The sequence below is a fragment of the Anthonomus grandis genome, chromosome 4 (genome assembly GCF_022605725.1).
Source record: "Anthonomus grandis grandis chromosome 4, icAntGran1.3, whole genome shotgun sequence".
Lineage (NCBI taxonomy): Eukaryota > Metazoa > Arthropoda > Insecta > Coleoptera > Curculionidae > Anthonomus > Anthonomus grandis.
In genome coordinates, this window is record NC_065549.1 from 32488759 (window position 1) to 32514889 (window position 26131).

At 30.6% G+C, this 26131-nt stretch overlaps 1 protein-coding gene across 11 annotated transcripts in view; it reads right to left on the reverse strand.

The window, feature by feature from the left end:
* The window catches only part of LOC126735053 (uncharacterized protein CG45076-like), a 374536-nt gene that overhangs the window by 184232 nt on the left and 164173 nt on the right, over window positions 1–26131 (reverse strand). For 4 of the 11 annotated variants that reach the window (XM_050438940.1, XM_050438945.1, XM_050438944.1 and 1 more), the window contains exon 2: window positions 25631–25836. The exons of the other annotated variants lie outside the window; for them this stretch is intronic. In XM_050438940.1, coding sequence (XP_050294897.1) covers window positions 25631–25836 — 206 coding nt within the window. The remainder of the gene's footprint in view (window positions 1–25630; window positions 25837–26131) is intronic. 11 annotated transcript variants of the gene reach the window in all.

Sequence of the window (26131 nt, forward strand, 5' to 3'; positions counted from 1 at the left end):
CTTCTTTAAATAAAGACCAGTATTCTTTAATAGAGTTAGGAGCAGGTTGGTCCCAGTCTAGTCCAGATGACCATAATTGTTGAATAATTATTTTCAAAGAGACAGTAACAGGGGAAAGAAATCCTAAAGGGTCGAAAATACGAGCCAAATCAGATAAAATGTTTCTTTTTGTACATGGTTTTACTATAGATTCTATTTTAAAGACAAAAGAATCACTAAGAGGATTCCATTGCAAGCCTAAAATCTTGACTATGGAATCAGTCTCTTTATCAAAGGAAAGGGGGTTCAACTGTGTCAAAGAGGTGTCTAAATGAGATATTAATAAAGGCGTATTACTCGCCCATTTTCGCAATTCAAAGCCACCAAGAGAAAGCAACGAAATTAGTTCTTGCTGAAGGGCAAGAGCTGATTCGATAGAATCAGTACCGCTAACTACGTCATCCACGAATATTTCATTCTCTAAGATTTCAGATGCCCTAGGAAATTTAAACTTATAATCCCTAGCAAGTTGAGTGAGAGTTCTAATAGCTTGGTATGGTGAAGAAGCTACACCGTAGGTTACGGTATTCAGTTGATAGTCTCTCACACGATCAGACTTTGAAAACCTCCATAAAATTCTTTGAAAATTTCTACAGGGTTGATCTATGAGAATTTGTCGAAACATCTGCTTAATATCAGCAGTGAATGCAACAGCATGGATGCGAAACTTTAACAGCAAGAGAAATATATCCTGTTGAAGCTTGGGGCCGACTAACAAAGTGTCATTGAGAGAAATATTATTTGCAGCCTTCGCGGAGGCGTCGAAAACAACACGAAGTTTTGTGGTTGAACTTTCCGGACGAAGAATACAGTGATGGGGTATATAATAAGAGTTTTTTATATCTATATTTGAGGGTAGGATTTCCATATGTCCAGTGTCAAGAAAATCCTGCATAAAAGCGCGATATTCATCATGGAGCTCGGGATTAGACTCCAGACGCCGTTCAAGAGAATAAAATCTGCGCAGAGCAATATCTAGAGTATTTTCAAAAACTGGCAGTTCCAAATTTTTGAAAGGAAGTTGAAGGACATATCTTCCTGAGGAATTTCGAGTATGTGTCCTCTGGAAAAATTCCTCTGCAGCAACTTCATCAGGGGGATGAACATGGTAATTAGGGACTTGTTCCAGCTGCCAAAACCTTTTAACAATATCTAGAAGAGTGGAGCTGACAGTAGCGCAAAGGCTATTAGGGGTTGAACGAGAAATAGAGTCCTGGCAAGACACACGACCCATAATTATCCACCCTAGTTGAGTATTTAGAGCAACAGGTTTATTAATCGATTGCGATATTTGACCTTCTTTAACAAGAAAACCAAAAACATCACCTCCAACCAACATGTCAATAGGACCCGAAACATAAAACTTTCATCTGCCAGCTCGAGATGAGAAAACTGAGTGAAGCAATCTGTGGGTAAATTTGAAGAGGGAAGGTTTTCGCATATTTTTGGAATTATGGCAAAATCTAGAGAAAATTTGGGATTTGTAAAACATTTAGGCGTGAAGGTGCATGTGACTTCATGAGAGACATTTGAGACAGTGTCACCTAAACCTTTAACAAACAGGGAAAGAGGTCGTTTGACTAAGCCCAAACGTTTACATAATTTGTTTGTAATAAAATTCACTTGACTTGCGCTGTCCAATAAGATTCGCGCATTGATAAATTGACCCTGGGAATCCAGAACCCGAATCTGTGCCGTGGCCAATAAAACAGAGCTTTCAGTATTTTTGTGTGGTTTGATATTGGCCAAGGAAACAGGTTGAGATCTGTACTCACAGTTTGTAGAAGATTCCTGCTCAACGGCAGGTGGCTGAGAAGCTTCAAAGGAGTCATGGTGCAAAAGGGTATGATGAGGCTTGGAGCATTTTTCGCAGCGGCGACGAGATGAGCAATTAAACGAGTTATGTTTTAAACCTAAGCAATTGGTGCACCATTTATTAGTTTTTGCAATTTTATATCTTTCGTGGGAATTTTTACTTAAGAATTCTGAACATTTATAAATTGAGTGATTATTTTTGTGGCAAAAGTAACATGACGCAGCACTAACAACAAAAGTTCTCTTTGGCATTGCTGTTTGTTTTATATATTTAGAAGTACTAGGCTTTACATCTTTAAAAGAGCTTGAGACGGTATCTAATGCGATACACTGCTTCTTAAGAAAGTCTAATAAAATTTCAAAATGCTTGTGTTTATTTTGAATTTCGTCTAGAGATTTACCACACTCAAGTTCGAACCTCGTGGCTGTGCTTGAATCAAGGCGATCAAATAGCATGTAAAATAAAACGAAATCCCATTGTGAGACAGGGTGACCCATATTTTTAATTGCAGTTAAGTGTTCAGTAAATGTATCTAATAGAGTTTGAAGAGATTTTGCATCATGCTCATCAGAAAGCTTCACAGTCTTTTCAATCTCACGCCAGTGACTAACCGAAATTAATCGATTATTTTCATATCTACCCTTCAATGTATTATAAGCTATGTTATAATTATTATCAGTTAAAGGAGTACACTGAACAATGCTTAGTGGGGGTCCTTCTAAGGAATTTAAAAGATATGTAAATTTTTCTACATTGGAAAGAATTATTGTGAATAATAGAATCATAGAGGTCAATAAACGTCTTCCAATTTCTTATAGTGCTATTAAATTTTTTAAATTCCAGCTTAGGTAATTTAACATGACTGGGGGTTGCCCTTTCTGCCCCTTGCTCAGTATTATCAAACAATTCAGAGCAAGTTGCTTGGATTGAATAAAAATTTTCATAAAAATGTTTTCGAATAGCCTGTTGATTCGCCAAATCATCATCATCACCCTGAGCGACAATATTTAAAATGGAGGCGTGATGATTATTGAATTCAGTAACAATCCCTTCAAGGTGTTTGACCCGAATTTTTAACTGTGTATGAAGGCGTACATTATTAATGGCATTATCAGCAACTACTTTGATTTCTTCTAAGCGGCTAACAGCACTATCGCGTTGAGCAATAAGGCCTCTTAGCTTTTTATCAGCCATATTAACGAGAGCGAAAGAAGAAAAATTAAATTTGGATTAAAATATTTTAATCCGAGATAAAGCAATACTGAGCAAAAAACAAAGTTTTAGACAAAATAAGAAAGGGGGTTTATTATTTTTCTTATTTTGATTAAACAGTAAAAAATGCTTAATGAGGTGAAATTAACCAAGCTACTTATACCTATTGATATAGAGCTATAAACTCAGAGATTCAAAAAAATGGATTTATTTTTGTATATTTATTTTATACGTTAAGCGTGAAGGGTATAGTTGATTAAATTAGGTATAAAATTGTTCACGCAAGAGCAGAGATATAGAGAGATCAAGAGATATTAAGAGCATTAAAGAGAAGGAGAAATGGATGAGACCATATAAATGAAATAGTTTTGATACACTAAATTGCAACAAATTTCTGAGAAGGTATAGCAAATAGAGAGAAACTGTCACAATATATAATCAAAACAATTGAGGGAGTTATGCGAGATATTATGAGTAATATTACAAATAATACCATATATAAGAAGAGAGAGGCAAATATCGCCTATGAGTATCACAAAGAGAGAAAGATTGGGCAAACCAGGGGGCTTAATATTTGGGGGTAATAAGATTAATTACCAAATCTTTCACCGAAAAGTCATAAAATATTAATATAAATATAATAAAGGGTGATGTATAACTAACTATAAAGTAAGAGTACTATAAGAGGCAACAATGAAAACCAAATTATAAGTCCGCGCGAAGAGTATGAAAATGAATAAGTAAAGCCAACGAAACCGACTTGATTTCACTCTGTATAAAAATCGTGACACTAGCAATATAAAAGACGGACGATCGACAGCGGCGCTACAGCGGACGTCACCGTGCGTGGTGTACTTGACGCGCAACGCGACGCGAAACGTCGAGACGCTAGATGTGAGGAGAGAGACAGGTAGACGGTATGATCAGATTGACCCGAGAACGGAATTTCTATCTTTTACCAAAAAAAGTTCTAACATGAGGTTTACCGATAAGATAGCAGTTTGACCATGAGTTTTTTATGCATTAGTTATTTATTGACGACACGTTTTGGATGTAATTTTTAGCTAAATAGATGCAATAAATCTTAAATCCAAATCCGGCTCGAAGGACCAAAAATGTTGGGGTAAAATTAGAAAAGTGGACTGTATTTTTATAGGTGGAATGAAATATCACGACGGTTAAGACAACCCTATTAAAGTGGTGGCCTACCTTGCTGTCGCTTCTTTTTTCTATCCAATTCAAACTGCTTGTCCCACAGGTTCACCTCCGGAGGGTTATTTTGCTTAAAGGCGTGCCGGCACTTATTGTCTTTGGAATTCACTCGCGAAAAATATGTGTGTATATTGAGAGCAACCTATTTTGTTCAAGGTTTATGCGCTTCTCCTGACTGCATCAAAATTCGGTGCAGTACTACCTGGTGATGCGTGCGACTCTTCTCGGTCAAAGAATAAGGCTGTCTCACTATGACGCGATAAAAGGCCGCGAAAGTAATTAGAATAAGATTAGAATTTAAAACCAATAAAGCCCATGTTAATTATATTTAAACACAAGACCCAATAAAGAAAAAAATATATATATAAATAAGCAACCATTCCGCTTTGACGGAACAATTTTAAATAAAAAATTGTTAAATAATATCACCCTTATTTTCAATATAAAACTTATATATTTACATTAAAATAAAAGTATTTACAATATTTAATATAATATATATTATATATTATATATAGTAACTAATTTAAATTTAATCTAGTTGATATACAGATGTTTCTTGGTATCATAATAATTAAAATACATCACTTTGCTGACCTAAAAAAAAAAAATAAAAATATTAATATAGTAAGAGCTTAACACTTTTAATTGTTTTCTATTAGGAATATTTAACTAAGAAAAATTGTAAAATAAACTAATAATATACAGGGTGGGGCAACGAAAATAAAACAAAGGCTGTCATGGATAATTTTTCATGATTCTGAAAAATACTCGGACACGTAATAGGGTTAGAAGACACCATACGTAATATGTTAAATGAAAAAGAAAGAAGGGCATCTAGTGATACCTCGTTTTAACAGTTATATATTTTCCTTTACCGCAAGTCGTAGTATTGGTATTTTATATTAAAAGTTCTAAAATTATTTACATTAAAATCCTAAAATCACCAATTTTATTATAAGTAACTAAAGGTATAATATACCCTAATGGTTTTCTCCGTACTTTTTAAGTACCTGTATGAGGTCGTTAGTTGATTAGTCTGATTGACCATCTATTATCTGTCATTCTTGCAATATGTCCTGGTTATCCTGGTTATTGTAAAACAAAAATTACCCTATTTAACTATTACCTCCAAGGTAATTTTTTTTTATTTGGTGAACGTATATGTTTTTTGTAATGTTCTGTATCTGATGTAGGCTGTGTACACAGCCGAAAAAAAATGCATAATACATTTACCTAAGTGACCTACATGCATTTTTCTTGGAGATAAAGACTTCCCCTATTTGTAATCTTTATATACACATTCTCCTACAAAGTATGGACTTCTATTCAACTATAATAATGTAACTTATAATTATAATACCACATTAATTCCGGTCTAAATTACAAGTCCTTATAATTAACTTCCTTAGATTACCATAAATTTCTCCAGGGTGAAGTACCATTATGCAAAGTAAAATAATAGACGAAGGGTCCTGTTTACTTTACAATCTTTATTTCATAATGAAAAGGTTAAAAAACGGCACATACATAATATTACAATACATCAATCTCGGGATTCTTGAAATAAAGATTTTGAAGTAAACAGGACCCTTCATCTATTATTTTGGTTTGCATAACTTCTTTAGATTATATTACCAAATCATACAAACATATAATATATATAATTATAACTAAGGCATTATCGTGTTCTTAAAATATAAAATTTTTAGTTAGTTTCTTAATTTTTGTATATAATATATCGAGGAAAGTTAAAGTGATCTCTGTATTTTTTGGAAATAATAGAATAGCAAAATTAATTTTATCAGTTGAATGAGTATAGCGCAACGAAAATACCTTCTGAAACTTCTGAATAACTTTTAAAATACCTTCTAAAAAACTGGATCGATGGCTAATAAAAACAAGAAAATAAAAAACAAAGTTATGAAAGTAGCTTTTTTTTTAATCAGTTTATCTTTGTTTTATGTTAAACATCAATTGGAAAGTGTTTTATTAAGAATTTAAAACATTTTATAAAGTCTCATTACTTCCGTTTATGCAAAATCTGTTTTCACTATGATTTTTTTTAAAGTTACTATTTTGAGAAATTACGAGCCAAAGAATCATAAATGATCTTGTGTTTAACTTTGCTTTTCTGGAGAAATGCCCTTTTCCTTTAAAAATGATTAGTCCTAAGATACAAAACACATTTGCGTTTTTATTCTATGGATGTAATTCGAGCTACTATATTTTAATTATCACTTTAGTTATAACTAATATTATAAATATAATAAAATTATGTACAACGACCAATGATATTTTACTTGTATATATTATTTTACGCTACAAAATTAAATTTATGAGAGAATGAACTTTTAATTATCTATATAAAAGATAACCGGGTTCAATAAATTTTTACATTTAAATGCAAATAATTTTAATTATTAGCTATTAATTTAAAATACTTTATATTATGTATCGTAATGAAGAAAATTCGATACTCTTTTTTATTTTAAATTTCAGGAATTAGGACTATAAGGCTAATATTTTGTTCACTAAAATTTACTAAAAAAGAAACATAGTTGAGCTGAAAAAAAATCATTCTAAAATCACCTCTTTTTCGTTTATATTGCGCCACCCTGTATATCATATAATTTCTTTAAGTGTTAATATCTAATGTTAATCATATTAGCTTAATTCATTGTAAAACTCATTTAATCAAAAAAATTTTCACATCTCAATATGAATAAGAAATTGATATCTAATACATGATCTATCTCAAGATCATGTATCATATATCAATAAAATATTTAAAAAATTTAAGGAAAAATAAATATAACCTACCCTTTGAATGGCAAAAGGAACACCTGAAGGCATGTAGTCGCAAAATACCCTAAGGTTTTTATAAGGAACCCAAACTCTTGTCCTAAAAAATAATAAAAATAAATCATTTTAGAAGTTTTAGTAACAAGCAAATAACTAACCTATAAGGATAGTCGTAAAATGAACTATTTATACGTTGAATTTTTTCGTCATAATAAAATCGTATATCAGGCATGTACCGAAAGTTGTAACCTTCGTCTGGATAATATTTCAACTGCAGCATCCTAAAAATATCATACCTTAAGAATAAGTAATTCACTTTTAATTGTTTCAGATTTCTAATCAGAGTAATATATTTAGAACTGGTATTATGAAATAGATCTATTATTCTACTTACTTGTAATACGGGATACACAAAGTTTTTAAACTTAGGTTAACAATAGGTTCAGGTGGAATGTGGGATTGGCTGAGTGCTCGCCAAAACTGATGACTTTAACCACTGGCACGATATGCCGACGATTTTAGAAAATCAAAAATAGTAATGATTGCATACGATCTTTAAGTTGGTCTCACAAAAATAAAATATATTGTTTTTACCCAGGTGTTATTGGTTGCTAATATTTATATTTGCCAATTAATATAAGCTAAAAATGTTTAATCTTGACCTGAAAATAATATGAATGATCCAAAAATGTCGCAGTAAATTATTGCTCATTTAAGAGAAACAAGATGTTTATAGTGAAAATGTAAATTGGAAAACTTTTAATAATTTAAAAGATGTGTACAATAATTTTAAATCACGTATTGGAGCCACAAAAAGTGCAGTAAGAATATGGCTATTATTATGTATTATAAATAATAATTAACTAAGTAGGAGTCGTAGGGAGGCAGCTACGGCTGTAAGAAAGATAATAGCAAAAATTGTAAACAAATACTATTTTCAGTTCATACTAGTGCAAACGTTGATAGAGAGAACTAATCCAATAATTCTAATATTTTTTTTAAGTATGAAACAAAATTTACCTAACTTAGCGCGTATAATTGAAAAAATAATTGCATTGCGTTCATCATAATGAAAGAGAAAACTAACATAGTATAATTGGTAATTGGTCGCTCGGCCCTCTGAACTACCACAAAGACTAAATGGCCAGAAATACTTACTTAGAGATGCTTTTAGCCTTTTTACAAAATGATCAACTATTAAAAGGAAATAAACTGAAAATAGTCAGTGCTTGCCTAATAAGGCTTTCATATATGTAGGTAATGTAGAACGAAGCTTGTATACTTCACTCTGATTTACACAAATGGGATTTAACCAAAGTAGTTTGACAAAACCAAAGGCAAAAAATTTTAATTAAAGACAAAGGCATTTTTTTAATTTGCATTTCGTTTTGGGATGGTAATAGTAGTATATGCTTGTTTTGTCGTTATTTGAAAAATTAGAATTTTAGAATTTACCTTAAAAAAATATTTTTATGGAAGCAACTTTATAGAGAGTCTAATAAAAACTGAATGGTCCAGTCTATTGAACAAAAATCCGCTGTTTGATCTTAGAGAGCAAAAACCGTAAGTCAAACTGTTTGCTTTAGTTTTTCTTTGACAGTTTTTATTCTTAAAAATTCTCTCGAGTTTTTTATCAGGGAAGTACCTCATCTTTTAATTAAAACAAGTTCACAAATTGTCAATATTATATTTAATATTCTTTTTATTATTAAACCCTAAATTTGCCTTAATTTTTTGTTAGTTAGTGAATTAAAATATAACGTGATATTGAGTATACAGACAACTTGGTCAACTTGGACAAAAATCTAAATGAATCTATAATAAAAAAATTGCCATAGCCATTTTTTAATTTTACAGTACACTAGTTCTTTTGAATTATTTTGATTGAAAATCAAAATAATTCAAAAGAATGATATTTATGATATTTATAATATGAAATATGATATTTATGAATGATTCAAATGAATGATATTTAGGTTGAAAATGTTGGTCTTTTATAGAACAAAACATTAATATAGAAAATTAAATTATTTAAACATTATATTAAAAGAACATCTCAAACAATACTATTTTTTTAGATTTTTAAAGAGGTATTTTCTAAAACCTCCCTATTCGCCTTAATTTTACGTATTTCAGCGATTTTTTAAAAAATGTTTAGATTTCCACATATAATATATTTTAAAATAAAAAACCTGTGTAAGCTATTACCTTATTTACTAATGTAGATACGATTTTTCTAAATGAAAAAATATAACTAATTGTTTTTAAATAATGAGTCAAAAAAAATGATAAGGAAAATTACATTAGGTATTGCGTTTTTTAGGATAATTATTTTTATTATTGATAAGATCATTAATATACTTTCAGAATGAATTAAAACAAAAAAGAAAATACGATAGAATATGTCAAAACAAATAAAACAGTAAAGAAAATTGAAATTAATGGATAAAAATAAATTCAATATCAAACACTTTCAGAGAAACAACGTCCCAAAAAAATACGTATATAAGGTGCTAATCAAAGAAAATAACAAAGAAGAACTACTTGACAGAACTTTAGAAAAAAAAGATAAAGCACTTATTGAGATGAAAAATAACAAAGTACCAGGGGAAGACCACATTATTGTAGAAATCCTTAATAAATGTGACCTAACTAAAGAAGAAAGCAAAACTTAACTAATGAACTAGCAGGCTTCAGGAAAACTTTACTCACAATCGAACATCTACATATAGTAAATCTTCTAATAGAAAAATACATGTATAAGACTTTAGAAAAGCTTTCGATACTACTAGAATTCTGAACCACCATCAGCTAATTGAAAAGAGCATGAGTAGATCAAGGATGTACAAATATAATACAACACATCTAAGAGCTACTTTACAAGTCAAGTTACACAATACAATCGATAAAGTGAATATCAACATACATCAAAGAGATATTATCTCGAGAAAGCTCTCTAGAAAGAATTAAAGAAAAGAGAGAAACTAAATAATTTTGCCACCTTAGACATAAAGCTAGAAGCTAAAAAAAGGTCTATAAATGAATACAACCAAACCAAATTCATGACTAATGAATATATGGACCATAACAAACTTACTACCCAGGGACAATCAATAAAATATTTAAAGGTATACATATAATCAGCCTAACAAAATGAAAGCAGAACACAGAAATAGAGAGAAAAATTAGATTCTTGTGAACAGTATATGGAAAATTAAAACATGTCGAATATTGGAGTGGTGAAATAATAAGGTGGCGACCATGAGGAGAAAGAAGAAGCGCAGGAAGACTTAAACAGAGATGGTATAATAACCTGAAAAAGATGGCAAGTCTGAACTGGTATCAGAGAGCTTAGAATAGAAAAACAAGGAATCATATAAGAGAGGCCTATACTAAAGAATAGAATGGCTAATAGAAAGATACTTGTTTTAAAATTTAATAAATTCATAGCAGTCGAGTCACATTGCTTTTTATTTATTTGCCAAAATACTGTGCCAATATATCTACATAATTTTAATTAGGAAAATAAATTAGTCAAATTATTTACCAATTAGTTTTAACGTAAAATCCAAATTAATACTGTCACAAGCGCTACATTTGCCGCAATATATTAATACAAGGATATAAATTAAATTTACATGTATATTATATAAAGGGTGTCCGAAAAGTCAACGATAATACTGAAGGGGCTGATGGAGCAACTCATAAGCACCCAGAAAAACATAAAATGACCTTAGTAAAAAATCGATGGTTTTCCAGATATTGGCACTTTAGTGGAAGTCACCAAATTCCTATTCTTGGATCAGATTTTCGATTGTCACGCTTTAAAAATAGATATTTTTTAGAATCTCTTTTTAGCTATGCAACACTGAATAGCCATTTTACTGATCAAAGACAAACATTAAACTTAACGGCCAAAAAATGTAATAAGAAATCTATTCTAAAATAAAGTATTACTTTGTAGCATTTTTTTGTTCCCTTAGCATCATCTTAAAAAACTACATACTTTCTTTTTATTTAGTTTACTTTAATTTGGAAAGAATATTGTTTATTAATTATTCTAATTTATTTATGTTAATCTCGGCAACATCGCTTTCGGAGGTATCCGTAATTTAAACAAAGTATGTACTGTGTGTTGCCTAAAAGCTCAAGGGACTTTTAAATAATTAAATGGACTCTTGAAGTACTTTTAATTTATTTCGACATCATTAAACCTGTTTTTTATATTGTGTTACATATTTTATTATTAACAACACAGTTTACGTTTGTATTTAGGTATTTTATTATCAAAAAATGCATAAACAAAATCCAGTCTAACTTGACCTTGCTTTAAACAATCAGCGCATATCGATCTTCGGGTTAAGGTTCAGAGTTGCCATATTGTGCTGGAACGGAAAAGCGGCTGATCTTATTATTTTCAATATTCAAAATGAATTAAAATCATTATCATTATTGATTGAGAATCATATCATTATTGAAGGATTTTGATAGGTCCTGGTTTATGTTCCTCAGTCGTACATAATTATTTATGTAGATTTCCTAGCAGCTCTATTCCTTTTACTGGTAAAAGGTACATTGGCAACAACGGCAATGGTTCGGTGGTGGGAGGTCACCAAGCACCAAGGTGAACCTTGATGCCCATCCATCTTTCCTTTTGGCTTGCGACCGAAGATCTGACAAGTCGTTCTAATTTTGCCTAGAAAAAAGGGCGAATCAAGTAAAGTTTTCCATTTCGGGATGTGTTAATATTTTAAACTTACTTATTTTTCGCACTGCATCTACCGATGTAGTTTTCCTTTTGCTGACGGGCGTGGGTTATCTGATTTTCTAATTTTTGAGTTTTCCCATGACATCACAGATTCCTTCGTCCTGCGTTGCTGCCCAATCAACTTTAACGAAGGTTGATAATTCTACGCCACAAAATATCTTTGATTGATATTTTTGGGGGGTCCTTCTTACTTATTGCTTAGTCCTTAGTCCTTATGTCATTTTGTCTACTTTTACCTGCCCCAACCACTTGATTGCTGCCATACTGCCTGACGCCAATTTCGACGCCGAGCCCTGCCTTCAATCTTTGCTGATTGCTGCCATACTGCTTGACGCCATTTTCAACGCCGAGCCCTGCCTTCAATCCTTGCTGATAGCGGTCATACAGTTGACGGTGTCATACATCACGCTCAAGGCCGAGTTAACGCCTTGACGCCATTTTCAACGCCGAGCCCTGCCTTCAACTCTTGCTGCTTCCAGACTGCTGACCTTCATCCTCATCCACCTAAGGCCATGCCTTCAGGCCTGTTAATCGCTGGATAATGCTTCCCTAGCATTCCTACGCAGTAACGCTGAGCAGGAAGTGTTTAAGCTGCGTGGCGGAGTTGGTAAAATTTCATCATACTTATATGAACTTGGTTTAATGATTTATTTATTCTATTTTGATTGATTGTAGTATTTATTTTTGTTGGTACACATATTTTGATTTATAAGTAGCCCTGTGCGTACTGTCTATTTAATCCTTTTTTCCTGCGCAGAGAATTCATGAATTTTCCCCAGGGTTAACGTCATATAATTAATGTCATATTCCCATTTTAATTTAATATAAACCCATAGAGCTACACGTTCTCTTTGTGATATTTAAGTGTTACTATCACTATTTTCAGTATCTTTTTTATCTATTTTTTTTATCACTATCACACCACCATTTGTAAATAGTTGTAAATATTTTATTGACCGCACGGAATGCAATGTTTCAGTTGACGTCTAGGGTATAAAATAAATTTTGTTAAAAAATTAAAATAAACCGTTTCACTTGAAGTTGATACCAGTCCAGACTATTGCTTTAAAAAAAAAACATAATTAAGTTTCTTGATTTACTTAATTATAAACAACATCTTTAATCATAAAATTTAAATAAACTTTAATTAAATTAAGTGGCGTCCAAAGATGAAATCAGTAAGTATAAAAAGGGAGGGATGATCTGCCCACCACCACGCTTACCAGACTAAAAGCTGCCGTGCATTTATGAGGCAAAAAAAAAATATCCATAGGGTAGAAAAATTGCCACAACTTATTTTTATTTTTTAAACTTTAAATTTGACCGCTCATACTGGACCAAAAAAATTGTACGGCAACCCGGCTAATACCTTAAAAACTTTGCTCATTTAATCTACTTTTTAAAATTACCTAAATGTTTTCTAACAGTTTACTATTATTGTGTTATAGTAAAAAATAACGCTAATTCATCTTATGATATCATTGTAAAAAAATTAAACAAATTTTTAAGTTATGTTTAAAATGTTTTTATTTAACTTAAAAATTAAAAAAATCAAGAGCGAAGGTAATTCTTATCACCATAGCAATAAACAACAAACATTTTTGGAATTTAGTTTGTTTACAGTATTCCGTGAACTAACTACTTTTTTGCTTGTATCCTAACGTTTCTGTTACCTTTTGGTTTGGATTTGTTTTTGAGTTCATTTTCCTGTGGACTGTGTTCTTTGAGCTGTTTCTTTTATTGATTAATCATTTATTATACCCTTGCCATATACCGCCCAATAATATGGAAACATGCATCTCATTTATGATGAATGCAGAGGAAATGCTCTAGCAGCATCTAATCTTTATCAAGAAAGATATCCGAATTTGGCCCGATATCCTGACTATCGTGTATTTATTAATGTTCACCGCTCATATTCCAAAGGCATAATGCCTCATGCTCCTGTTCGAGAGAGAAGACCTCGTATTGATTATGTTGATCAAGTTTTAAAAGAAATTGAAAATGATCCGACTACTTCGGCACGAGCAATCGAAAGAAGAACAGGGATACCGAAATCGGTAGTAAAGGAGATCACTAGGCGATTTCAATATCACCCTTATCATGTTCAACGAGTGCAAAGCCTACTGCCTCGAGAGTACGAACCACGCCTACAATTTTGCCGCAGAATGTTGCAAAAAAGTCAAGAGGATCCGAATTTTTTAAATAACATACTGTGGTCGGATGAGAGTACATTCAAAAAGGATGGCTTTATGAACATGCACAATTTGCACACTTATGCGTTGGAAAAGCCCCACTCTATTCAAAAAGAAAGGTCACAGTACCGATTTAAAGTAGAGTTGTGGACCGGTATCTTGAACGGACGTGTAATTGGCCCATTCGAATTACCAGAAAATTTGAACTGGCAGGCTTATTTAAATTTTTGTCAAAACAATCTATTTATACAAGACCAATAAATAATATTGCTGAATTATGGCAGCGAATAAATAATGCAGCCCATGATCTTAACGCTACGAGGAATGCAAGATGGATCAATAGGTCATTTATTAAAAGATGCCACACCTGCATTCGCGTTGGTGGTAGATATTTCGAACATATTATTTGATTTTTAAATTTTTTTTTAATTAAATAAAAATATTTTTTTGAACATAACATAATTATAAATTTGTTTTATTTTTTTCATAAGGTAGATTAGGTTTATCTTTCACTCTATCACAATAACAGAAAAGCTTTTCTTAAAACATATTGAAGTAATTTTAAAATTAAATTAAATGAGCAAACTTTTTAAGGTATTAGGCGGGTTACCGTACAATTTTTCGATCCAGTATGAGCGGTCAAATTCAAAGTTTAAAAAATAAAAATAAGTAATATTTTATTTTAGAATAGATTTCTTATTAAATTTTTTAGCCGTTTAGTTTAATGTTTGTCTTTGATTAGTAAAATGGCTATTCAGTGTTGCATAGCTAAAAAGAGATTCTAAAAAATATCTATTTTTAAGGCGTGACAATCGAAAATCTGATCCAAGAGTAGGATTTTGGTGACTTCCACTAAAGTGCCAATATCTCGAAAACCATTGATTTTTTACTAAGATCATTTTATGTTTTTCTGGGTGCTTATGAGTTGCTCCATCAGCCCCTTCAGTATTATCGTTGACTTTCCGGACACCCTGTATATTGAAATAGGAAGAAATATATGTCATTGAATAAAATAGATAAGGTACATTTTAGACTAAAGAATATCACATTAGTAAAAATATCCTTACTAATGTAAAGTGAAAAAAAAATAATGATAAGGTAGAATGTGACTGAAAGTAATATTTATTTGGTTTTTTCCCTATCTTTCTTATCTATAAGGAGAAATGGAAATTCTAGCTGAGTATTTATAGCTAGTATTGTTTTTAATCGGTGCATCTCAAGTAAGCTTTACAGAAACGTCAATACAGTCAAAGACTCATTAGTTGTATTTAATTGATCAGTTACGAATATTAAGGCTAAAATAACTACTATATATATTTTCGGTCTGCTAATAGACAATATTATCAGGTCATTTAACTAACTAAAAAACTAATTTTAGGATATCCTCAAGTATTCTAAAAAAAAAGGTCATAATTCGGCACGACGTCGTATGAATTCACATGTTAATTATATACTCACTCCATTGTTGGGGGGTACTACTTTTAAGGTATTACTTTAAACATGGTGTCTTTCTGTTTGCAAAGCATTCTAACAACATTTTATCGAAAAATATACTTCTTAATTTATAGATTTTGCCATATAAGATTTGAGCATATCCAATTTTTTAATTTTACCTAGTAATATTCATAGTTTTTAACTAGCAAAATTATTATTTTCTATATAACAGTCTATAACGCATATAGTTAGACCTTTGCAAATGTCAAAAATATTAAAATAAAACTTAAATATTTTTGATTATATTTGATCAAAATATTTCAAAAATAATAAATAACTCACTATTTTTCTCCTTTTAGTTTTTTTGGCAAGTTACAACAATATAATATGAAATAAATATGAGTATTTTTTTTAAATTTTATGTCATTAAAAAAATAATATTTGCTTTATATTAACAAAGCCTTAAAGGCTGTTCTTCCGTTTTTAATAATAAAAAGACGTCCTAAAACAGGGAACTTTAAGTAAAATCTTAATTATTAAAAAATTTTGAGTTAAATAAACAAAAATATATTTTAAAAATAATATGTTCAGTTTAGCAAATTTTAAAAACTAGAAGAATGATATTGGCTTATTAAGGAAAAAAATGTTTTTTGTAGCTAAAAAAAGGTTTCCTTTGTTTTAGGAATTTTCTGGTTACACAGGGTCTGATTGAAATCACCACTTTCATTAGGATTTGACGACTTATATTGATATAATTTATTACTGTAATTTAATTTAGCAATAAAATATTTTGATTTTTACTTGACTTAATAGTAAAGTAAATTATTCGTGTCTTTTTGATATTTTATTATAATAGTCATAATGCTAAAATATCTAATAATAAAACTTTTGGCAATATTTTGAATTTAAATAGAAATAAAATGCAATTTTCGCTGATTTTTTAAGCTTCTACTATCTTTTACTATAATCTAAAATTACACATCTCGTTGCATTTAATAGTTTAAAAAAATATGCAATGTTTATATTGTATTTAGGACGTGCTTTTTTAAAATGGACCATGTTTATTTGATTTCGATTACCCAAAATAAAATGAATTACAGTTAAATAGAATAACGTCGTGATATTCCATTTAATCCTCAAAACTGCTAAACGCAGATTTAACCCTGTCCCATCACTATCCCATCACTTAAAAATCAATTTAAGGGAGATAAGATAATATGAAATTAACATAAAAAATATACATTTTCTGTAAATGATAATGTCATTATTTATAATTGAAATCTAACCTAAACAAAATGTTGAAGAAGGCTTATTTTCCGCATTTTCCAGAAATGTATGATGATGAATGTCCCTTTATATGATTATTGCCCTCTATATTGCATATAATTAGTATCTCCTATAGGAAAGACATGACTTCCTTCAAATGAAGGTCGAATGACCCGCGAGAGTGCAATATTCACTAATTTTCTCTGCTGTTTCGACAAAGATGTTTTATTCTCAAATTTGTAGTTTTGAGCTTAAGTGAATATTGTTGGGCGTTGGGCGCCAAGGTGCTTACTTTAATGTGTTTATTTTTTTAAGGACAGTTATACACAAGAAAAGTTACTAAGCAGAAACTGTAAAATCTGTTATTTTTCTAACAGCTATATTGTGAGCAGTTTTATGATTTTCATCTTTTGCAAACTTTCAGGAAAAGTAAAAAACAATTTACCATTCATAAGAATGCCACGAATTTAAATAATTTTGACAGAACTGTAAAGGTATTCAAAAAAATTATTATTAGCGTGGGATAGTTAGCTCAGTAAAAAATTCCAAAAATTTAACATTAATATTTAAGTTACAATATCTACTTCCTGAAAACTTCAATCCTGAAATAACTTAGGCAATGGTAATTTATAGTATTAGATATTATAAAATATTTAGATGACCCGACCATTCCTATTTCAAAAACAAATTTAAGGGAACTTTTTGAAATCAGCAGCTTAAGTCGGGATATATAAATAATACAGTTATTGGCTAGATGAATTTCAATCCCTTAAGTTTAATAATAATACTAAACCTTTAAAAGTTTAAAGACTATTCCTAAATAAAATTTTTTAAGGGATGTAAGGCAGAATATCTATTTAGTACCATGATTTACTATCAGTTCCCACACTTATATTTTGGGGACCTGCTGCTATAAAATTACCTTATCCCAATAAGGCAAAATATATTTTCAACGCATTATTAATAGATACTCTAGGAATAGCAGTAATTAAGAGTACAATAGCATAATCTGTATTTATATTTTTAATAGACTACAGTGAGGTTAAAAAAAATTTCATATAAAAGTTGTTAGTGCACAGTAAATTATATGTTTATACTATATTAGAAACTATATTAGAAAATCTAAAAAAACTTGGTGGCCTAGTATTTTGTACAATTAGTGATAATAATGTACTATATGCACTAAAATAAGAAATAATTTTTTACCTTTTATAATAATATTAATCTATATACAGGGTATTCCGTTGATCATGTTACAAACTTCTAGGGCAGATAGAAAACGTCAAAAGAAAAACAAAAGTTCATATAAACATGGGTCCGGAAGGGCTTCCTCAGGGAGCTAGAGCTCTTTAAAAATAACCTTTAAAAACTAGTTTTTTTTTTAATAGCTCCGGAACTACTTTAGCTACCGCAACCAATTTTGGGAAGTAAATGATTGTTAGTACGTTTATTCTTTTGAACCTACTAAATAAAAAAAATATTTACCAGGGGCTTCAGAATCAAGGGAGTTTTCTTTAAGACTTTAATTTCGGCCCGTTTGGGCATTAGATTATGATGTTCCTATGCTTTTTACATAAAAAAGGTGCTCTTTGTAAAAGTCGGTAATGGTACAGTAACTCGACTTAAGAAAAAAAAAATAACTGCAACAATGTTTTTTTATAATGTAGGCCCCGGATACGAACGAACTTTTTGAAATTCCACCGATAAGGGGTGTTAGCGATATGATAAATATCGCATAGCGGCATAAAACTGATTATTAAATACGATTGAAAAAGTGCCTCTGTATTATTTTATTTTGGTAGGCATAATAACAAGGCGGGTCCATGCGAGACTGGTACCCGAGAGGTGACTCGACTCAGTCTTACTGCTCGCTCTGCATCTAACAAATCATTTTTAAGATTATTTGTGTCTTGGTTTTATAATAATTATATTATATTGACCGCGCCCCTTGACCTCAAGAAAAACGACGTGGCAATTGTGGGTTGCATTTACTATTATTGGAGGCCTTCTTTGACTTTTCTTTTATTTTCACGTGAGCAACGCCGCAGGCATTCAGCCAGTAGTTCATAAATAGCATTTAATTATATTCATCGAATAAGTTTTATTTTTTGATACAGTTCATTTATAAAAAAAATAATTCTAATAATTGGATTTATTTAAAACCTGATCAAACTATAAACTTAATAAAATGTGGGTATTCCTAGAAGTTCTAAAAACTATAGGTCAACAAAATGTTAAGTTGAGCCCTTAAAATTGTTATTCTTTTCGTCGAGGATTTTTTAAATGTAATTTATCTTCACTACAAGTATACTTTTTCAGTAATATAAAGATATGGTGCAAATTTAAATATTTGATGCTTTAAACAGCACAAATATTTATGCAAACTGAAAAAAGTCAAAAAAAATTAACATTCATAGAAATGCCACATATTTTTATAATTTTGAAATAAACAAAAATTTTAAAAGTATTTAAAAATTTTGTGGCTCTCAGTATGTAATTTTCGTAATTTAACATTATTTAAGTTAGAATATGTACTTTCAATTCTGAAATAACTTAAAAAAGGCATTGGTAATTATTAGTTTTATAAAATTAGAAATATATTTGGTAATTATATACATAAATGATTTCCAAAATGATTAAAAGATCATGAAAGTTAGTCTCTAATAAAAATTAGGACATAAAAAGCATTTTTTATATATTAAAAACAACAAAGAAAATAATTAATTTTAGAAGAATATGTGCAGTGAGGTTGGACTGGGTTGGATTTAAAGCATTGAAAAAAAAATTATGCAGGATTTAATAAGGAATGTATGAAGAGAGGTATTTTAGATGAATTTTATAAAAAATATTGTTTCTTAAAGACGAAAACAGCAAAATCGTGTTTTAAAATTTTTGTTTGCTTTCGGACTTACCACAGCATTGTGTGTATGGCGCAATATGACACTCATACCCTACTGAACTAAAAAATATTTTCTGCGTCCTAATTTTTTGGATAATTCATGTTTGCACATATTTTTAACATTTGGAATATCAGTCTTTTGCAATAAAAGGATATGCATCGGCTTACTTTATGTTCTGAAAGCGATATTTAAAACATTACAAAAATATCCATATTGTACACAAATTTTTACATTAAAAAATCCAGTTTTTTTTCGCAGCTAAGTACCCTTGGCCTTAAATGTGATGACTTTATGCATCAGGCGCTCAGACCTTTCCTAAAAAAGATATGAATTCATATCTCCTCAGTTTCCTGACCTTGTCTATAAAAAAAACATTAAGACAATCTACGAGAATTCTAAGCTTTTAAAAACAACAACAAAAGAATTTCCACTTTTAGCGAAAAACAAATTACCAACTCTCCCGCTAAGAAAAGCCAAGAAGATTTATAACCTGCTTACCCATCAGACAGAATTTTATGTGTTCCACTTTTACCAAGGACCACGGTTTATTACGGGGGCATTTAACGTACAGCTTCACCTACTTTCTGACGCAGGAGATTTTTAACCTCAACAGTAAATTTTAAAACTATAATGGTCTTTTACTCATCAAATATACAACATATTGTGTCCTATATATCTGTGATATTTCTATTTTATATTTTGTATAGGGAATAGCATCGTGCTACATTGGTTTCATCTTAGAGTATAATTTATGTGCTTCAATATATCATACGAAATATTTCTTGCTTTTGGGTAAAACCATAAGCTTTCTGTAAATAAATATTTATGTATTAACATATATAACAGAAAAAACACGTTTGTTTCTATTTTTAATTTGAAAGTAAATATCGTTTCAGACTGAAATATAATAAAACCTCCATAAAATAAACCTCCTTTAAGAATTAAAAAGGAATAAATACATATCATTATCGTAGATTTAAAAGAACGCATATTTAATAGTGTCTTTAGCTAATGGGAATTATGAAGTTTTGACACAAGTAATTCGTATTTACCCTATTTTTGAAAACTAGTTTATCAGCTTATATCAATCAACCAAATTTTAGTTTTTACGAAATTTATTAATATAACATTAATAAAAAAATTAAAATTTTATCAAACAACCTGTTCTTAAGCAAAAATCCGTCAAAAGTCCCTAATATTAATCATATAGGTCTAGCAGTTTAATATTAAATATTGCAAGGAAATTATTTATCAGTGTGAATGCTCTAAATAAATATTATTATACAATTACTAAAGTATTATTAAATTAGTGGTTTAAGGTTTTAGTGTAAAATATAGGTTAAAAATTTAGTATATGTCAAACGTATTCTTAGTTGACAATTTGGTAGGCCAGTGTATTAAAAAATATTTAACCAGGAGTATTTGGTGAATTTTAGAAATGTTGTAGCTCGGGCGCTCAAAGTTCTGTTTGACGATATGATACATCATCTTATCGGTCTTCCAAATTAAGTGATGAGACCAATTTTTCCGTAAATTATTTGGTGAATAAAAAAACCTGCCAAATTTAAAGTGAGAACATTTTACTAAGGCTAATTTCTGAAGACTTCTTATTCAAGAACCTTCCACGTAAGAAACTTTGAAACTTAATTCGTTTCAAAACTATATTGCTATTACCCTATTGCGACTATTAGGAAATAAATGCCTTTTAATAATTTGATAAAGGGATTTGATAAAAGGATAGCTTTAGTCTATAATTAGTGCGAGAGCATTCATTCTTGCCCAGCTATCGAAATGAATACTTGTAGCACCATCTAGCATTCCTGCTTCAAAATATGAATTAAGGTCACTGACTCTGAAAAGATTAAACATTCAAACAATGTTTCCCGTTTTTACTTTTAAACAGTGGTATTATTAAACATTCTATCATAAACTTAACTTTATTTTTATTTAATATATTATATTATCAGTATGCGTTTAATGCCAAGCAAGCAAGTCTCTTAACTGTCGTGATCGATTTTTCAGAATATTTGTCGTCTATAGTATTTCGTTCTTGCGCCTAAGTTTTGATGAACCCTAACGTTTTACAAAGAAATTCATTATTTATATCAGCCATGAAATGTAATGAATTAGTTTAATTATATTTTAGTTTTGCGCATATTCTATATACTCAGTTATTTTTGATGTTTGATAACCGTTAAATATTCAATATTATTCTTTTCGTATTTTATTTACCTATTTAAGTGCAAAATGAAAACCCTAAATCATCTGACAAGCCAACAAACTAGTAACCATCAATAGATATTACTACTTTAAGTAGCTTTTAATAATAAAATCATTCAAACCTCAAACCATATTTGAGGAGCAGACTTTCTAGATGCATTTTGTCCATTTTTTGTAATTTTGGCAAATAAGCAAAAACTGCTACGTGTCTGCATTTAGTTTCTCAACCTTGGACAAATTGCATTTTGTTTGTCTATACAAAGCGGCATGAATAAGTATAGCAAGGATATGAAAAAACGTAAGTAGGTTTATAAGATCAGTATTTTATTTTTGATATACAAAATATTTTTAAATGTCATAGAGGTCCCCGTCGTCATCATTATTGCAATCACATAGCATGTCACCTTCTTCGCTAGCATTATCACCCTTAGTTTCATCTTGGTTCACTTGATTCTCATTTTGTTCATGGTTATTAGAGAGAATAGGTTGCAACCATGTTAACTCAGGATCATTAATCCAATTTGCCCCTGATTTTCTTTAAAGAGGTTAACGCAGTTTTTATATCGTAAACAACCCAGTCCTTACCAAGTTGTCTAACGTCTCCCTTCTTGGATTATATCTCATGATATTTTGTAGGTGTTTTTATTGTACTGTAGGATCGTGTAACTTTTTATATTTGCCCGAAAAACACGATCCGCTGGCAAATACGAATGGCCGCGTACCGGAAAGGTAAGACTTACCTGACATTACTTTTACGCTCTTTAGACGTAAGATTTTTTTTCCTTTTTCTACTACCACGATCCGTATCACCAACTATATGATCCCCTGTTACAGGGAAATCCATTATTTTAAATTTATTTCGTAAAAAACAAAGAACTTGAAAGTACTCAAAATAAACACTTCTAACCGCAATAAGTATAACGACAAACAAATGGCAATAAGTCCACGGTGCAAGGACAAACTTCTGTTAGTTTGTCTACTGGTAATGGACATATACCATATAGAAAGTTCAAGGTATTTTCATTATTTAATTTGCATGGGACAAAGTGCATATGGAAAGTCTGCTCCACATTTATTCTGCTTCACTGGGATGAAGTATGGCTGGAGAAGTATTTGATTTCAAAGTGAAAGTTAATGTAAATACTTTCTAACGTGTCTCATGACTAAGTTAATAAGAGTCGACATTTTTATCAAAATTGACGAGTGGCACATATTATGGTCAGTTATGGAAACAATTCCTATGAGCATAAAAGTAAAAGGCATCTCTTATAATCTCTTAGACATAAATTATTTTGGGTCCTAGGTTAGGTTAGGTTTGTTGTGAGTGGGGCACCTTGTGTCCCTCCACTGCAACCCTAGGTCTATTGTGGCTCACTCTTAGGTGTTTATACTTCCCCAATCAGGTCTGTCCTCTTTAAGAGTTTGATAATTTGATGGAAAGAAGCATTCTTAATGTCTTTTGTCTTAGGTAAGGCATTCCCAAAGAAGGCCTGCCTGATTCTCTCTAGTATCGGATATCTGCATAGGATGTGCTCTGCAGACTCGTCTTTCTCGATGCATAGTCTGCATTCGGCGATTTCCGCCAAACGAATCCTATTTATGTCGTAACGGAGTTTGCAGTGGTCGGTATACATTCCCGTTAGGGCTTTTAGGTACTTCCTGTTAAGTTCCCTTATGGTATCTGTTATCTTCCTTGTTACGTCCGGTATGAAAGTCTTCGTATAGTTATGTCCTGGTAATCCCTTCCAGTAGCACTTTGCTTTGTTGTGCACCAGGTTTGTGATTGTGTGTTTTGATTCTGCTTCTTTTTTGGCTAGCTTGTTAGGCGCCTCATTTCCTGTAAGCCCAGCATGTAATTTTGTTCCCTTCCCCAAGCAGTATGAGCTCGTTTTGGCAGCTTCATATTGCTCTAGATATGCAGGTAGGGTTTTGAGTTTGATGGTTCTGTTTTTAAGTTCTATTTGGGTAAGCATTCTTACACAAATTTCAATGAGTTACTTATTATATTGGGTATTATGTCACTTATAGCAAAAATCATTTTAGAAATTTTTATCTCACACGCCCAACAATTGAAAAGAAGAAGAAAATAGACTTATTCACGTATTTAAAAGAAATATGAACTTAAATCTGTAACGATACCGTTCGATATACTTAATTTAATTTAAGTTCAATAAGTTTTAAATACAATAATTTACTTGAGGTATAATAGATTTTTTATATACCTAGGAGCTGAGGTTTAATCTATTAATCTCTGAGCTCGTTTCTTCTTTTTAATATCCTACCTAACTTTGTTATGAATATTACAATTAAAAAACGATAAAAAACAACAAGAAGACCTCCTTTTTTAAAAAAAATTAGGTATTTTTAAAAAAAGTAGGTCTTCTTGTTGTTTTTTATCGTTTTTTAATTGTAATATTCATAACAAAGTTAGGTAGGATATTGAAAAGAAGAAACGAGCTCAGAGATTAATAGATTGAACCTCAGCTCCTAGGTATATAAAAAATCTATTATACCTCAAGTAAATTATTGTATTTAAAACTTATTGAACTTAAATTAAATTAAGTATATCAAACGGTATCGTTACAGATTTAAGTTTATATTTCTTTTAAATACGTGAATAAGTCTATTTTCTTCTTCTTTTCAATTGTTGAGCGTGTGAGATAAAAATTTCTAAATTGATTTTTGCTATAAGTGACGTAATACCCAATATAATAAGTAACTCATTATGAATTCGTCACAACAATACAGATTTTACAAATTTCATTGGCATGTACTTAGGCAGATAGATATTTCTGTCCTTGGGCTAGTGCAGTATATTCCTGCTTCTACTCCAAACTTGGTTTTCGAGCCCTCTAAATATACTGGGATGTCCGCTTTCTCTAATTTCATCCGTTTCTGATCCTAGTCCGCTCGGTCTGGTATGTTGACCGAGTAGTATATACTTGTGTTTGGTTTTTTTTTTGACATTAGGTCTGATGGCATACCAAGTGTGTTGTGATTGTACTCCTTCTTTTTTGAGTCCTATCATAAACTCTGTTTTTTACCTGTCACAAGTGGATTGCTACTTGCTATTTACATTATTTGTCAGAATATTTAACAGATTGAAGGAAGTTATTTTACAGGTAACCAAAATAAATTATCTGTGGCATCGACTAAACCGGGTCAATTTCTTCTTACAAATGGATGTATTTTTATTTTTGCACTTTGGATATAAGACCAAAAACGATACCCGGTTAACTGGTGAAAGAGCTAAATCTAATATTAAGGCACTTCTTACTACTGAAAAAAGGGTATTTAAAAAAATCAATTTTTTCATTGTCATATTTATTTCATCTTTTTATTTATTTAGGGATAAAAAATAAAAGTAAATAAATATCATAGCAGATTTTGATGTATGCTGTCAAGAATTTACAGGCTCGAGCTTAGGCGATAGAGGTGATTACGAAGCTGAAAAAAAAATGATTTAATTAAAAATTTAAAGTATATCTTGAACTTGAAGAGGAAATAATTTTTTTTAAGATTGCACGTAATTTTACTTGCAATGTAACAAAAATGCAACTAAGGCATTTTTTATTTGCTTCCGTGGTAAGAGTACTATTGTTTTATTCCACAGAAAAGAAAATTGGCCATTATATTTAGTCAACAAGACAAAAGTATATGCTTTCTTTCGGTAAACAAAAATTATTTAAAACAATGGTCTTTTTAATAAATAATTTTAATGTAATAACTTATAATTCAAATAACATCCTTGAATTTTACTTACTCTCAAACTTCTAAGCGAATACTCTGTAGGAGTTCTTTCCATTAAATGGGATGGCCAATAATGAGGGTACCAACTGCTTTTCCTTGTAGGTTCATAAAAATCCATAGGTCCTCTTATATTATAGTCTACGTAGTACTTCGAATAGGGCACGTGTTGATAAAACTTGTGGCCGAATATCGGATCGTAGGTGAGAGTAAGCATTTTGTCTATTACAAAATGAAATTGCAGATATATTATTTAAATATACTATCGCGTGTTATTTAGAATTACTATAAAAGTAATTAAAAAAAAAACACTTTTTTTGTAAAATTTAATTAATTTTCAGAAAATAATTGCGATAAAATAAAGTAGCAGGGCGCGTAATTCTTCTTAAATATCTAATGTTTCTAATTATCAATTACGTTTAATGAGCAACGATGCATTTTCAGGATCCTCCTACCGATTTGTGTGTTTTTTTGTTTTAATTTTCTCGAAATCTTTACTTTAAAAATATATTTTTTT